The 15,055-nt window shown below is 40.5% G+C and overlaps 4 protein-coding genes across 4 annotated transcripts in view; 3 read left to right on the top strand and 1 right to left on the bottom strand.

The window, feature by feature from the left end:
- The window catches only part of LOC108098239, a 51,919-nt gene extending 48,480 nt beyond the window's left edge, over positions 1–3,439 (bottom strand). The window contains exon 1 of the mRNA XM_017201031.2: positions 3,248–3,439. The gene's annotated coding sequence lies outside the window, so the exon portion shown is untranslated. The remainder of the gene's footprint in view (positions 1–3,247) is intronic.
- LOC108098241 (chitinase-like protein Idgf1) lies at positions 271–1,911 on the top strand. The gene is given in 3 exon segments (XM_017201034.2): positions 271–980; positions 1,181–1,377; positions 1,379–1,911. Coding segments are annotated over 3 exon segments (1,320 nt in total). The 5' UTR covers positions 271–319; the 3' UTR covers positions 1,841–1,911.
- Positions 2,428–5,552, top strand: LOC108098240 (chitinase-like protein Idgf2). Its single transcript, XM_017201033.2, has 3 exons — positions 2,428–2,619; positions 4,206–4,763; positions 4,832–5,552. The coding sequence occupies exons 1-3, from the start codon at positions 2,511–2,513 to the stop codon at positions 5,485–5,487; spliced, it is 1,323 nt and encodes a 440-aa protein (XP_017056522.1). The 5' UTR covers positions 2,428–2,510; the 3' UTR covers positions 5,488–5,552.
- A 787-nt stretch (positions 5,553–6,339) lies between these two features.
- On the top strand, positions 6,340–8,282 carry LOC108098277 (chitinase-like protein Idgf3). Its single transcript, XM_017201079.2, has 3 exons — positions 6,340–6,586; positions 6,653–7,204; positions 7,461–8,282. Exons 1-3 carry the CDS (start codon positions 6,469–6,471, stop codon positions 8,114–8,116), a joined length of 1,326 nt encoding a protein of 441 aa, XP_017056568.1. The 5' UTR covers positions 6,340–6,468; the 3' UTR covers positions 8,117–8,282.
- Positions 8,283–15,055: the final 6,773 nt, after the last annotated feature.

Genomic DNA, 15,055 nt, shown 5'->3' with positions numbered 1-15,055 from the left:
CATTTAACTTATCTATTCAAATAAACCATGTTGTTTATTCAAATCACACAAAAAACGTAAACAAACTTTTCCATAAAAAAGGCCCCTTAAAGTTGAGTCACAGCAGTTCGTAAAAATATAATAGACTGACAAAACAGCACAGACAAGCGCAATAAAATAGGAAAACATTGACATCGGAACTACGTAATCCCTGAAAACCTGATAATGGCATCATCGGCAGAACCGTGAGATAAGCAAAACTTGAGCCACAGAGCTTTTAAATGAGTTTCAGTAGCTAATTATCATTCATAAAGTCAGGACGTATACTGTTTACAAAACGATGAAATTTCATCTGTTTTACTTGCTGGGCCTGCTCAGTGTGATAAGTTTTGCCGATTCTGCCAGCAATTTGATCTGCTACTATGATTCGACATCGTTTTTGCGGGACGGTCTTGCCAAAATGCATACCTACGAATTGGAATTGGCCCTGAGTTTCTGCACCCACTTGGTTTATGGATACGCGGGTCTAAAGGCCGGAACCCACGAGTTATTCAGCTTAAATGTGGACCTGGATATGTTCTACTATAAGGATATTACGGCCTTGCGCCAGAAGTTTCCCCAGCTGAAAATTCTACTCAGTGTGGGAGGCGATCACGATGTGGATGAGGCTCATCCCAATAAATATATAGAACTACTGGAGGCGAATCGTACTGCCCAGCAGAATTTCATAGATAGTAGCATGATTTTGCTAAAGCGTAATGGATTTGACGGCCTTGATCTGGCCTTCCAGTTTCCCCGTAATAAACCCAGAAAAGTCCACGGTGCTATTGGAACATACTGGAAGTCATTCAAGAAACTCTTCACTGGCGACTTTATTGTGGATCCCCAGTCGGAGGTGCACAAGTCTCAGTTCACCGATCTCGCAGGAAATATAAGAAACGCTTTCCGATCTGCTAATCTTATGCTGTCATTGACGGTTCTTCCCAATGTAAACTCAACTTGTAAGTACAAATCAGCAGGAAAATGTAGTTCACACACAATAATTTATAATATTTTTAAAAAATTATGGGTCAAGATCAGCGCATTCAGAGATAACCTTGAGAAAGTTTTTTTCCAAGTCAGCGTACGGCACGTTTTACTTATCAAAACATACATATTAAGTTGTGTTTAATTGACCACATTATTTATAAACTATTTTCAGGGTACTTTGATATCCCCAAACTGCATCCGCATTTCGACTATATCAACTTGGCACTATTCGATTTCTATACCCCCTTGCGAAATCCCGAGGAAGCCGACTTCACCGCTCCCCTGTTCCTTCAGGACGAACAGAATCGCTTGCCCCATTTGAATGTGGATTTCCAGGTTAACTACTGGCTGCAGTATCATTGTCCCCCTCCAGAAGTTGAACTTGGGAATTGCTAGCTATGGAAGGGCCTGGAAAATGACCAGTGACTCTGGACTGAGTGGACTTCCAATTGTCCACGATACGTTTGGTGCTGCTCCCGGCGGTAATCAAATAGGCAGTACCGAAGGTCTGTTCAGTTGGCCCGAGATTTGCTCCAAGTTGTCGCAGAATTCATCCGCCCCATTTCGAGGAGACAAGGCGCCTCTTCGCAAGGTCACGGATCTTACACAGAAGTACGGAAACTACGCCCTTCGTCCGGCGGATGAGAAGGGAGATTACGGAGTCTGGCTTAGCTTCGATGATCCGGATTTCGCCGGAATAAAGGCAGGATATGCCAAGGGCAAGGGTCTAGGTGGAATCGCCGTTTTTGATTTGAGTTACGATGACTTCCGGGGCCAGTGCACTGGCCAAAAATACCCAATTCTTCGATCAATAAAATATTTTATGGGATAAAGTATTTTTGTAAATGGTCATAGCTTTATAGTTTATTTTGAAAATAAATACCAACATATTTAATAAATTTATTTTTAATATATTTTATTTAATTTCCGAAAGACATCATTAGGTTTTGGTAACAGAACCAGTTAGAAAGGGTTCACACTTTTATAGAACTTTGACGTAGAACGCACGCTCACTTTACATTATCTTTGCAAAATTCCCAAACTTTCAGTTTACGTATTCAAATCACTTTTCGATTAGCGAAACAAATAATGATTGCTTGTGGTAAAATTAATATGTGGCAGACGACTTATGAAATAACTTTAAAATTCATACTTTTCATTCTAATCATCGAGCGCGTTTCAATGTTTTCAGATTGCTTGTCTGTTTTTTCGTATTCAGAGGCCTTAAAGTCTTGACCCTGCGTCTGTCCCGTCGCAATCGTCGTCATTAACTTGTGTGTACACAATTAAGTCATTGCGAGAATAAGTAAAACCTACAATGAAATCGGTTGGAGCTCGACTCTGGTCTTGATATTCCCCCGTCCGCTTAAAGCTCTTCTCAAGCTTTTTGTCGTTGGTTTTGGTTTCGGTTTCGGTTTTCATTTCGATTTCAGACTCGGACTCAGTTCGATTTCATTCGATCTGCACTGCGGTTGTGTTTACAAAGATATATCCCCGGCACCATGAAGGTCTGGATCTGGTTTACGTTTGTCGCGTGTCTCTTTGCGGCAAGTACAGAAGCCGCCTCCAATTTAGTCTGCTACTATGACTCTTCGAGTTACACGAGGGAAGGTAAGTGGGGAAAGGCTATATTCTCAATTAATAAGAGGGATCAGAAAGCAACTGTGAAGAGCACTCAAAGTCTAAAGATTGGTTTTCGGATTTAATGTAGAATATTTTTACCTTTTTTGTTTACTTCCTAAAAAGTTTTAAGTCTACTCCAAATTGATTACTTTATAAATATTTATATAGAAGATTAAAGCTTAGACTTATTTACTTACTTTTTATCAACATAGACTTGATATATTATATGTATGTATGTATGTATATAAACGAGTACGATAGGCCCACCAAAGCAGCGCCTAAAACTAGCACAAGCACTGATTAACATGTGCCAAATTCACCAACGGATAAAAACAAAGGCATGCTAATCAAGTTACATAACCATTTGTGTTTCAAAACAAAACTCTGACTTAATTTAATTCAGTTCAGTTCGCAGCGCTTATCGCCCAACGAGAGCGACTGAGAGATAAAGAGAGCTTAATCTAGTTGTGGAGAGGTCAGTGGCTTATCGGACAAGTTTTCTTCTTCAAAATAATGCAGAGCGACTGGTTCTCCCGCAGAGATTTCTCTTCGCAAAGCCATAATTGGCAGCATCTTCGATCGGGCTAACAAGCTAATTAGAGCGGAGTTAACTTACCGAACAGTAATAATGAGCAGTAATTACGGAATGATCACCCAAAATATGGCAATTAGTGGTGTATTTTGATCTTTCCCTGATCCAAGCTTAGGCGAGTTAAGTCGATACAGAGCCGCTCCCACGCATTCGAAATGAAAACCAGAGCGTTCAACACACAGCGAGTCCAGCACGACAACTGCCCCGCCAGCGGACGCTGACTTGGCACCAGCAGCGCTCCAAACAAGTGGCAAGCAGAGCACCAAGTGACTCAGCAGCGCGGTACAGTGTCCTGGGTAAAAACCAGATTACGGTCAAAAACATTCAATTTTTAAACATAGTTTGAAAGATATTTTAAGTCGATTAAAATCTTTATGGAAGAATTGGTATATTCCTAAAGGCATAACTACAGTTTATAAAATATTTTTTTCTGTTCTATCAATTCACAAATATGTAGCTTAGTGCGGTAATTTATTGGTTTGTAGAACTGTTCCTTAGAATTTTTAAAAACTCAAAGTTAGCCAAAAAATAATATTTTATCTTCTAATTATAAAATGTTTAAAGCTAGATAAAACTTCAATCCTTTTTTTTTTTTGTTTTTTTTAATAGTTTGATTTACATGATATTTCGCATAGTTTTCCTTTCACTTTGTCCCACTGTGCCCAGCACCCGAGTCGAACAACAATAAACCGCTCGCTGCGATCACACTGTTGGCGTTCAATTAAGCCGCTGAAGTCGGCGAGACAATGGATCACTCTCCGGAAGGGGGTGGTGATTAGGGGACACCCCGCCGATCACCGGCTCCCCAGTAGTTTCGGCAAGAGTGAGAGTGTTGGGTGTCAGATCAGATCTCAGTGCACTGATAGTGTCACACAATGTGCTCTCCGAACCTCGGATTGTTTGTCATTCGAGTGCAGTTTATCGTACATTTTGTGCATAGTGAATAATGCCATCTCTCGAATTTAAATTGCGAATTTTCCAGGTCTGGGCAAGCTGCTCAATCCCGATCTGGAGATCGGTCTGCAGTTCTGTAGCCACTTGATTTACGGCTATGCCGGAATCCGTAGCAACAACTACCAGGCGTACAGTCTCAACGAAAACCTGGACATCTACAAGCATCAGTTCGCCGAAGTGACCGCCTTTAAGGCCAAGTATCCCCATTTGAAGGTTCTGCTGAGCATTGGAGGTGATCACGACATCGATGTGGAGCATCCCAATAAATATATCGAACTGCTGGAGGGCGAAAAAGTGCAACAAGTTGGATTCATCCGATCGGCCTATGACTTGGTGAAGGTCTACGGATTCGATGGCCTGGATCTGGCCTATCAGTTCCCCAAAAATAAGCCCAGAAAGGTGCACGGCGACTTGGGATTGGCTTGGAAGAGCATCAAGAAGCTGTTCACTGGTGATTTCATCGTGGATCCACAGGCTGCTCTCCACAAGGAGCAGTTCACAGCTTTTGTAAGGGACATCAAGGACTCCCTGCGAGCTGATGGTTACCTGCTCAGTCTGACTGTTCTGCCCAACGTGAACTCAACTTGTGAGTACTACAGAAATATTTAGGTTCACTATTTACAAAGTTCAAATTATGAATAATTCTATCTGAAGGGTACTTTGATGTCCCCTCTTTGAACGGTTTGGTGGACTTTGTGAACCTGGCTGCCTTCGACTTCCTGACCCCCGCTCGTAATCCCAAGGAGGCGGACTACAGTGCTCCCATCTACCATCCCGATGGATCGAAGGACCGCCTGGTCCACCTCAACGCTGATTTCCAGGTGGACTACTGGTTGAAACAGGGCTTCCCTTCGAACAAACTAAACTTGGGAGTGGCAACCTATGGAAACGCCTGGAAATTGAGCAAGGACTCCGGACTCGAAGGAGTTCCTGTGGTGCCCGAAACTGAGGGACCAGCTCCCGAGGGTGTCCAATCCCAGAAACCCGGACTTCTAAGCTATGCCGAGATTTGCGGAAAACTGAGCAATCCTCAAAACCAGTTCCTCAAGGGCAACGATGCGCCACTGCGAAGGATTTCCGATCCCACAAAGAGATTCGGTGGTATTGCGTATCGACCTGTAGATGGTGCAACCACCGAAGGTATTTGGGTGAGCTACGATGATCCCGATTCCGCATCCAACAAGGCGGCATACGCCCGTGCTAAGAACTTAGGGGGCGTGGCCTTGTTCGATTTGAGCTACGATGATTTCCGGGGACAGTGCACAGGTGACAAGTATCCCATTCTGCGAGCCGTCAAATATCGTCTATAAATGTAAATAATGGTCTGTTTGGTAAAAACTTTCAAATAAATTATAATGTATAATGCTAACTTGCATATGATGTGTATTTTCTTAGAGGGAATGTATTAAATCCTTAAAAGCATTATTTCTTATATTTAATTTATATAAATAAAATGCTATAAATATAGTACAATTTTCTTTTTAATTCAAATATAAATTCCTTATCTTTGCTTTAAATATTCTCGTTTTTTTCGGGCTACTGATTTTTATTATAAATTAAATTTTGGAAACCTTCGATACAGCTCAGAAAGTTGTTCTCGAAAGCTTTTTAATGTGATTAATCATCCACTCTACTTTTCATTGTAATACCTTTGTTGATTTTGCACTTACTCGCTAGGTACCCACTTTTATTGGACCTTGAAACCTCATCATCAATAAACCGCATACAAACAAAGTTAACTTCTCCGTAATCCCTTGGCCACATCCAAGCTAAATATTTCCATAATTTTGGGCATGAGTCGACATATAGCGACCTTGCTAATTCGTCAACACCTTATAAACTGCAGACTTATCACTGGTGCACCCATAAATAGCTGGAGATCTTGCCTATTTAAACTATGAGTCGGTGGGCATTATCTCAATTAAGACGTACTATCTGCTCCTGTTTTCTGTGTAAATTACCAAGACGAGAGGTGATCTCATTGAACCCCCGTTGTCACTTGAGACAAACAAATTCGTTGAATTTCGTTGATAATAAGCCTCGCGAGTTGCGTTTGCTATTGTTTGCCTGGGGTTTTCGGCTCGTTCCGGGGAATCGGGCGGAGGCGATTCAGCTGAAAAGCTCCACTGCCCATATTTATTCCAATTCCCAGTGCTTATTGTCATTTCGAATTCAGTTTGGTTTCGCATCTCGACGGCGACGGACTGTTACAAGCAATACCTCCACCGAAGGTAGTCTGTAGCGATTTTGTTTTGATTTAGTAGAGCTCTCTGGGTTTATCTCTCTGAAAGATGACGGGCTCTCTGTGGCTCAGTTTGGCACTGAGTCTGGCGATTTTCGCTCAATTTCAAGTGAACGCCGCTCCTAATCTGGTTTGCTTCTATGATTCCCAGGGCTTCCAGCGTCAGGGTAAGTTTTCCCAATTGGGGAAAGTGCAATTTGTAGGCATTTCTAATTACGTAAACCCCAATCTAGGCCTTGCTCAGTTCTCGATGACGGACATGGAACTGGCCCTGCAGTTTTGCACTCACTTGATTTACGGCTATGCCGGTGTAAATGCCGATAACTACGAAATGCAGAGTATCAACAAGCGTTTGGACCTCGAACAGCGTCACTTGGCCCAAGTGTCCAGCTTAAAGGATCGCTATCCCCACATCAAGTTCCTTTTGAGTGTGGGTGGAGACGCAGATACAAATGAGGGCAACCAGTATATAAAACTCTTGGAATCGGGACAACAGGGTCACAAGCGTTTCATTGAATCTGCGAGGGATATTGTGAGGCGTTATAATTTCGATGGTTTGGACTTGGCCCTCCAACTTCCGAGAAACAAGCCACGCAAAGTTCATAGTGATGTTGGTTCCGCCTGGAAGAGTTTCAAGAAGTTTTTCACTGGCGATTTTATTGTGGACACTGAATCGGATACCCACAAAGGACAACTGACTGCTCTGATCAAGGACTTGAGTGCCGCCTTGAAGCAAAATGATCTGCTGCTCAGTCTTACGGTTCTGCCCAACGTGAACTCAAGCTGTAAGTGTGCAAATAATTAACCATTATTCTAATTACAAACTATAACTGGGGCAATTAGATGAGTCAAATAAGCGGTTTACTTGAGTCATCAAAAAAAATTAGATTAACTGGTGTAACAAGTTTTTTGAAAGCATTAATTTTAATTTAACCACAGTTTTTATTACCTGAGTTCGTTCACAAATGTGTTTATAAATGCTTAAAATTAAGTCAAAATGGCAACAAACCTTACACGTTTTTAATATACATTTTTTTAAAGGGTACTACGATGCTCCCTCGATTGCTCCCAGCCTGGACTTCATCAACCTGGGTACCTTTGACTTCCTGACCCCGCAACGTAATCCCGAGGAGGCTGATTTCTCTGCCCCAATGTACGAGGCCGTTGGACAGAATCGTTTGGGTCACTACAACGTTAACTTCCAATTGGAACACTGGCTGCTCCAGAGAGTGCCTGCCAATAAGCTGAACATTGGTATTGCCACCTACGGCAGAGCCTGGAAACTGTCTACGGATTCGGGAAGCACCGGAATGCCAGTGGTTGCTGCTACCCAAGGACCTGCACCGGCTGGTCCTCAGAGCAAAAAGGAGGGTCTTCTCAACTGGGCCGAGATTTGTTTGCTGATGCCGAATCCCAGCAACTCGAATGCCAGGGGACCGAATGCTCCGGTGAAAAGGGTTCTCGATCCCACAAAACGCTATGGCAGCTACGCTTTCCGTGCCGCCGATGAGAACGGAGATCACGGACTGTGGATCAGCTACGATGATCCGGATTCGGCCTCCAGCAAGGCTCAATTCGCCAGGGTCAGGAATCTGGGTGGAGTGGCTCTGTTCGATCTAACCCTAGACGATTTCCGTGGTCAGTGCACCAACGATCGATTCCCCATGCTGCGTGCCATTAAATACCGACTACTCTAAACACCAAATCCAGACCATAAAGACATCACCAGCACGCAAATGTCAATGGGAAAAAAGCCTGGGGAAGCGGAGCTGGGAGGGAACAAATGTCACCCGATCGGTGGCTTAAGGCCTCCTTCTGTGTCTGTCCCTTTTTGCAAATTAATTACAAAGTTGTAAACTAAAATGCGCCGCAAATTAATTCGATGGGCTTGGTCCTCAAAAGTGGGGGAATGAAGGGATTCGAATAACACTGGGAGGAAAAATAGGTAACAAAGTACAAGGCAACCGATACTCAAAGAATTTCCATTGCTGTAAGGTTTTGCTATTTACGATCAATATTAATGCATTGTTTTCTTGAGCTCAGTGTCTATATAATTTAGTTAAGATATTAGTTTAATTACTAGAATTTTCCATGTGTATCGGTTGCCGTTTTTTCTGGTTTAATTGCCCCTTTTGCATTGAATTGTTTGGCGCCCACGTCTGGGCGAATCGGTCGGTCGCTTTATCATCTCGGACCCATCTTGGTCAAATGGCATTTTGCGGTGGTTTTTTTCTTTGCCGATTTTCCTCTCTTTTTTTGTGGCCCAGCTTAGATTTACAGATTTCGCAACAGAGAGCCGTAGAGTTGGAACTGCTTAACTTGGCTGTGTGTAATTGGCGCTACATACGCGACTCCGAAAACCCGATCCGCAATCCATATGCGTACTCCGCCATGGCTCCACTTCCCCTCTCCCCGCGGACAACGGATCCCCTGTTTACAGAATTGCTGACATACCACCATGCAAAGGTTGCCACTACAGTGAACCGTGGCCACAAGGACCCGGATCGGGGGTGTCTGGACCGACTGCCTCGACTGGCGACGACAACGACACGATGTAAGACAACTAAATTAAGTTATTGTTTCTTGGACAAAATTAAGTAGCAGAATGACTAGCAGATACTCTTTAGTGGTTAGGAGGAATATGTGTTAAAACAAAAATTCTAAGCCATTTAAAAAATAAAGAACAAAAAAAGGTGCAAAATGCAGTTAAAGAAAATACGACTCGAACGTATTAATTTAAAAATTGTAAAGAATACATATTTAAGATTTAATAAATTTGCAAAAAGTGGAAGGTATGTATATATGTATTTATGCTTGTCGGACTGAATTAAAGTGTATTCAGAAGTTATTTATACATTTAAATTATCATATTTTAAAGCTTTAAATAATCAAGTAATTTTTTAAATATTTTCCACTTTGAGTCAACAACCCCAATTTTTAGTACCCTAAAATGCCATCTATGTTAATCTAATAATCTCTGATCAAGTCAAGAATTCGTACTTATGAATATGCTGTGTGTGTGTGGAACTCCCACACTTGCCCTAACCCCTGTTAACCATATTCAAACCCTTTGGTGCCTGCTGGAAGTCCTAGTTGCTATCTAGGCGGCTTATCTGAGAATCGTGATCTTATTAAGTTGACTATACACTCGGAAATTATTTGCAATTGGCGCAATGCCTTATTGGAATGCAAAATATGCCATTAGTGGCAGAAGTCGAGACCCGGCAAGCCTGAAGTAGCTTCCCAGACATCGACTTAAGGGCCTAAAGGGCATGGATTTGGGATAACTAAATGGGTTCTGTGGTGAAAGAGGGGGGGAGGAGGTATGAGCATGCCACTTGCATAGCGTACAAGTTGTAAACACGGCATTGTTTTGGCCACCGTTCCATAATATACCCCAAAACAGAACCTAAGAGCAGATGCACTTGAAAAACAGAATTAATAATGGTGCCTACATATTCATATAAACAGTAAAGAATAAATATGGAAGACTATTTTTATTCAAAAAATATTTATTTATATTTTATTTAAAATTATCAACACTTATAAATGAATGGATAATTTATATATAATAGCTTGCTTAACTTTTAGATCTTTACAGTACTCTTTTAAGAATAATAAAAAGAATAAATATTGTAACAAATTACTTTTTAATAATAAACATATTTAAAAGGATCCTAAAAGTTGGTATTTTAATTCTTTAATCAATTGCATCATTAGTTAATTTTTTATTTTTTGGTCGATTTTTTTAAAAATTTTTTTGCTTCCCCTTTTCGAATTTGCAAAAAATGGGTTCACTGTAAATTGACCAATATTAACTATTTCTAAAACCATAATTTTTCTAATTTTAATCAGAATTTGAAGTGGCATACCTCTAATAAATTGTATTTAAATTCTATAACAAACTGCATCATTAATTTATTTTACAACAAAAAATAATAATAACTGCGATTTCTTTTTAGTGTAAATCGTTGATCGTGTTCGAAGTGCTTCTAGGCAGAGGACGAGGACAAAGCTGGCCTGCAGCTCCTGGCTTTTGGCTTGTCGCCTCATCTAATTAAGGAGCATTTGGTCCATGGCGGCGTCTACAAGATCTGTTCATGATTATTGCCCCGGGCCATATCGCCAAACCGCCTAAGGCTCCCTGCGAATGACAAATATGCTGCCCAGCACCAGGGACTCCAACTCGGAGTCAGAGACTTCTGTTGTCTTCCAAGGAAGCCAGTCTCACTGGCTTTTTAAATAAAGATATTTTCGCCCTCATTACGCGCTGTGTCCTTTTGTTTATTTGCTGTGGCTTTATATTCCCCACTCCCCTTTTCAGTTTGGTTTTTTTTCTTTTTTGGTGGCCGATGAAGTGTTGCTGATTGCGCGTTGCATTGTTTTGGCCAGGTCGAATAAGCGATCACGTCGATAAGAAAATCCATGTGGACTGGTCAGGGATTTGGGTTTGTTAGCCACCGATTTGATAAGCTGGCGGGTCGATAAGGATTTCCTTGGAAAGTGGCTTCAGTTTTTTCCCTCGCTTTCGGTATTAGAATGACTAAGTATCCCAGGCTACGGCCTCTCAATTTGCTTTATCCCCACAATGAACTTATTTTACTGCAGGCTATATTCCAGGTCTCGTTTTTCTTTTTCTCCCACATTGTTATCGTTCTGCTTGCCTTGAGTTTGCATTTTTATTGCTTTGTTAATTTTAAATAAGCCACGCGACTTTATGTTTGTATATGAGTGTCCGTACAACTCAGTCGTCGTTAAGGGACTTCGTTAGAAACCTGGAGCCACCATTCCATCCGAATTGAGCTGTCTCCTCCTGCAGCTCATTCCGAAGATCCCTCTCGTCCAATTGTCAGCGGGTTGTCACACAAAATGATTTACAGATGACGATCAATGACTCGGACCATGGCCAAGTGGCGCCACAGTATCCCGTGAGTTTTGTAGGAGATGTTGGTAATACAATTCTCAGAGGTATGCCTAAGGAATTTTAAATGCTCTACATTTGTAAAATAGAGTTTTTGAGATAATATTATATAATTTAAATCCACTAGACTAGCACGTAACAAAGGTAAACAAAATATAACTTAAACCAAGCTAAGTTTTTCCAGAAACTTAAAAGAATTTATTTGGAAGAACTATTCTATAAAGAAGCTTTATTGATGGTTAATAAAAATGTTGAAACACAAATTTTATCAATTTAATAATCACAGCAATACCATCTTTACTTTTAGGTTATACCCATTAACTCCTTTTTAGGGTATTCGAAAATTCTCAGTCAGCATCGTGCAGAGCCGACATTCGTTTATAAATTTTTAACGCCCAGATCGTGAATTCGTCTGACCACAATTATTTTGAATACGAAAATAAAAGACTTCAACTTTTTAGCCAGTATCCCAGCTTTCCTTTATTCGGTTCATTTTCTGTTTGGCTTTGTTTTTATTCATAAACAAGCGACAATAAAAATGTGCCATAACAAGTTAAGGTTATTCTTGTTTAACGAAATAAACAACTCATAAAATTATGCTACACAAAACACGACAACAACAAGAACAAGAAACTTTTGTTTATATTTTCTGTAAATTTTTGTTCGCACCAATTAAATTCAATTAGCTGTCAGCAGCAGCGGCGACTATATAGAACGATGTGATAGATAACCCCGACGCCCCGGAAAATCTGTGTGTGTCTGCGGCTTGATGTAGCGCCACTGCCTCATAAAAGGTTAGTTTAAACAAATAAACACGTGGAATTTAATGAAGAAACGTGTGTGGCTCTATAAATTATATGGCCACGAGTGGGAATGTGAATAAAGAGCGATCGAAACTGGCTCTGATATGTAAATAACCTAAGTGGTTATAGTTCAATCTAGTCAACAAATCTGGGAAGTAAGATGGATACGAAAAATATGGAAAGGATTTTCTACAATATTAAAATGCGTTGTCTTCTTTAGAATGTGCTATATATTATAATTAAATACGAAATACGAATTAGTTTTGCAATAAAAATATAATTGAAGTGTTATAAAATGTACAATTAAATCAATTACTTTTTACACAAATAATATTACAAAAAACAAAATAAATCACAAATTGATCGAGAAGCTCTATAAATTACATTGCATGACTCTGACTCCATCATAAAAATACAAAAATGGCAACAGCAAATAGAACAACAAACAAATTGCCAAAGACTTGTGGTCGCCGAAGAATGTGCATAAACATTTGCAAAACTTTTGATTGCGGCACTAAAAACAAAACGCACTGATGTCGGCCAGGGGATAACGTGTGAAATCGTATTAGGACCGAGACTAAAACTGGAATGGGACTACAAATTGAAAGGAATTAAGAGGGCGACGGGGATGACGACGCGCCTAAAGCAAACAAATAAAAGCTGCAACTAAATGGCCAACTAACAGCATCAACATCAACATCGACATCGACTGGCGGCACGCTTTACAAATTTAATTAAATCGTCAGAGAAACAATAAAAACTACACTATGGTACACAGATCGAGAGACCGGGACGAGGATTTTTATTACGCACTGGGCGCACTATGTGCAATAACTCAAAAAATACTTGCCCCGTGTATCATTAAAATCAAAAATCACCCACGCTGGGTGGGATTTTGATTTGGACTCCGCCGACAAGGCAACTGGAACTGTTCTCGAATGGATCTCGCGATCAAAAAATGTTTAGATGCACAAATAAACACTAAGCGGGCAATCGTTAAATATCGCCCCATTATCCACGCGTCCCCCAAAGACCATTCCTCGTTTCGTTTGTAAACATTTACAGAAAGGAAGAGATTTTGCCTTAGAGAGAAGATTATAGGATAGTAAAAGTTGAAAAGTATAGGGACTTTAAGAAGGGTTCTTGAAGTACCATTTAACTTAGAAATATCTTTCCTTTACAAAATATATTTTACGTCTTTAGTAGAATTATTATATTTTGTAAATTCGAAGTTTGTTTACAATATATTATTTTCTTAACATATAGAGCGTCCGTTTTTGTAATATGTTCAGAATCGATGAACAACCCATATAAAGAATATTTAATTCCCCCAACCTCGAAAACCCATAAAATCCTTGAGTCAATCAGTGCGAACGCATTCTTATCTCTCGTTCGCATGGCTGCCAAAGGAAAATGGTCCGGGCCATACCCTTATTTCTATTTCGAAAATTAGTATGCAACCCTTTTTTGTTGATAACAAAAAAACGGTAATGTCAAGCGTGGTTTAGCGATACGTCATCGTGATTTGGCAAATTTGACAGGCGAAAACGCCGAAAGAAAAGGAAATCGCATGGAAAAAGGGGAATTGCTGTTTGCATAAATTGCTTAACAATTGGGCAATGTATGTTTATCCTTCATTCATTCAAACGCTCGGCCAACTGACAGCAGCTGAGAGATTACGGCAATGATTTGCCAGAAAATCAAAGTCAACAACAACTGCAACACTTTGACATCATCAGTTTCTTTTTTTTTTTTTTTGATCAGCCCCCATTTCAATTTTGGTTTGCGTGTCCTGAAGAGATTCCTCATTTGGCCGCAAATCGAACTGCCAACTTGCCAAATTGAAGTGCGTGTGTGTTTGCTTTGTGGGGCAAAACAGTTGGACAAATTGAATCTACAGATTCTCAGGTATTAACCCTCCCCGGCAGTACAACAAAAAATTGAATTATCATTTGCTGGTGCATCAGATTTAATTCGTTTTGGCGCGGTACGCGTGCGCACGCAAATCTTCAGTCCCCAACTGGAGTTTCCCCGCCCGAGAAGCACTCTTCGTACTCCCCAGTTGGTTGAAGCTGACCGCCTGCTGAGTAACAAACACAAGCGACTGACATAATCGTGATATATTGGCACGCAGCCCAGTTGCAAGTTCGTCTTGTTTCAGTCACTTGGGTCGCCAAACGAAATCAAAATCAATGGACTGGGAACTTGTGAAGATGGCACTAAGATACAAGAATCCTCCTTCGTTTTTTTCAGTTTTTTTTATAATTCTAGAAATTCTAAGCAAATAACTTATAAAATAAAAACAAACTATTGTTATACTTCTTTAAGTCTGGGATGTATCATTTAAACCTTAGTAAAGAAAGGGACTCCTTTGCACACCAAAAACAACTTGACATATTTTTTATTGGCCTTTCACTTGCCCGTAACACTTTCAATTTAAATTAAATTTTGGCTCGCAGTGGCGCCACTCCCTCTGAAATCGACCCCCTCCGCCCTCGAAAGTCATCCATCACGCACACACTCTCACTCGCATATGGCAAATAAAAACGTCATCGATCAGAAGCTGGCAGGGCGCCCAATACTATGCAATATACACAAGAGTTTTAGTTGAGGAAAACAAAATTGAAAAGAAAATCGCTGACAAATTAAAATGCAGAGCCAAGTGGAACTGGCTCAATGGATTTTCCAAAAACCCGATGACGAATGCCGAAAGAATTAAGATGGATCACATGACTGAATGACGGTAAGTAAAAAAAATAATAAAAGGACAACTGCAGAAGGAAACCGAAGAATCGAAGAGTTGAACTCGCGCACAATGGATAAAAAAGAAAAACCAAAAAACCGAACCGAGAAAAACATCTTCCAGATACAATGATGCCATTTGGCAGTCGATTCAATGATGATTCAGCAGT

This window comes from Drosophila ficusphila, unplaced genomic scaffold, assembly GCF_018152265.1.
Source record: "Drosophila ficusphila isolate 14025-0441.05 unplaced genomic scaffold, ASM1815226v1 contig_436, whole genome shotgun sequence".
NCBI classification, from domain to species: Eukaryota; Metazoa; Arthropoda; class Insecta; order Diptera; family Drosophilidae; genus Drosophila; species Drosophila ficusphila.
Note: the sequence above shows the minus strand (reverse complement) of the source record. Positions and strands in the feature narration are given on the sequence as shown.

Excerpts from the sequence above, each read along its gene's own strand:
- LOC108098240 (XM_017201033.2), top strand. The coding sequence starts at position 2,511 with ATGAAGGTCTGGATCTGGTTTACGTTTGTCGCGTGTCTCTTTGCGGCA. Across the intron at positions 2,620-4,205 it reads TTCGAGTTACACGAGGGAAG|GTCTGGGCAAGCTGCTCAAT; the intron begins GTAAGTGGGGAA and ends CGAATTTTCCAG. Across the intron at positions 4,764-4,831 it reads GCCCAACGTGAACTCAACTT|GGTACTTTGATGTCCCCTCT; the intron begins GTGAGTACTACA and ends TTCTATCTGAAG.
- LOC108098277 (XM_017201079.2), top strand. The coding sequence starts at position 6,469 with ATGACGGGCTCTCTGTGGCTCAGTTTGGCACTGAGTCTGGCGATTTTC. Across the intron at positions 6,587-6,652 it reads CCAGGGCTTCCAGCGTCAGG|GCCTTGCTCAGTTCTCGATG; the intron begins GTAAGTTTTCCC and ends ACCCCAATCTAG. Across the intron at positions 7,205-7,460 it reads GCCCAACGTGAACTCAAGCT|GGTACTACGATGCTCCCTCG; the intron begins GTAAGTGTGCAA and ends ATTTTTTTAAAG.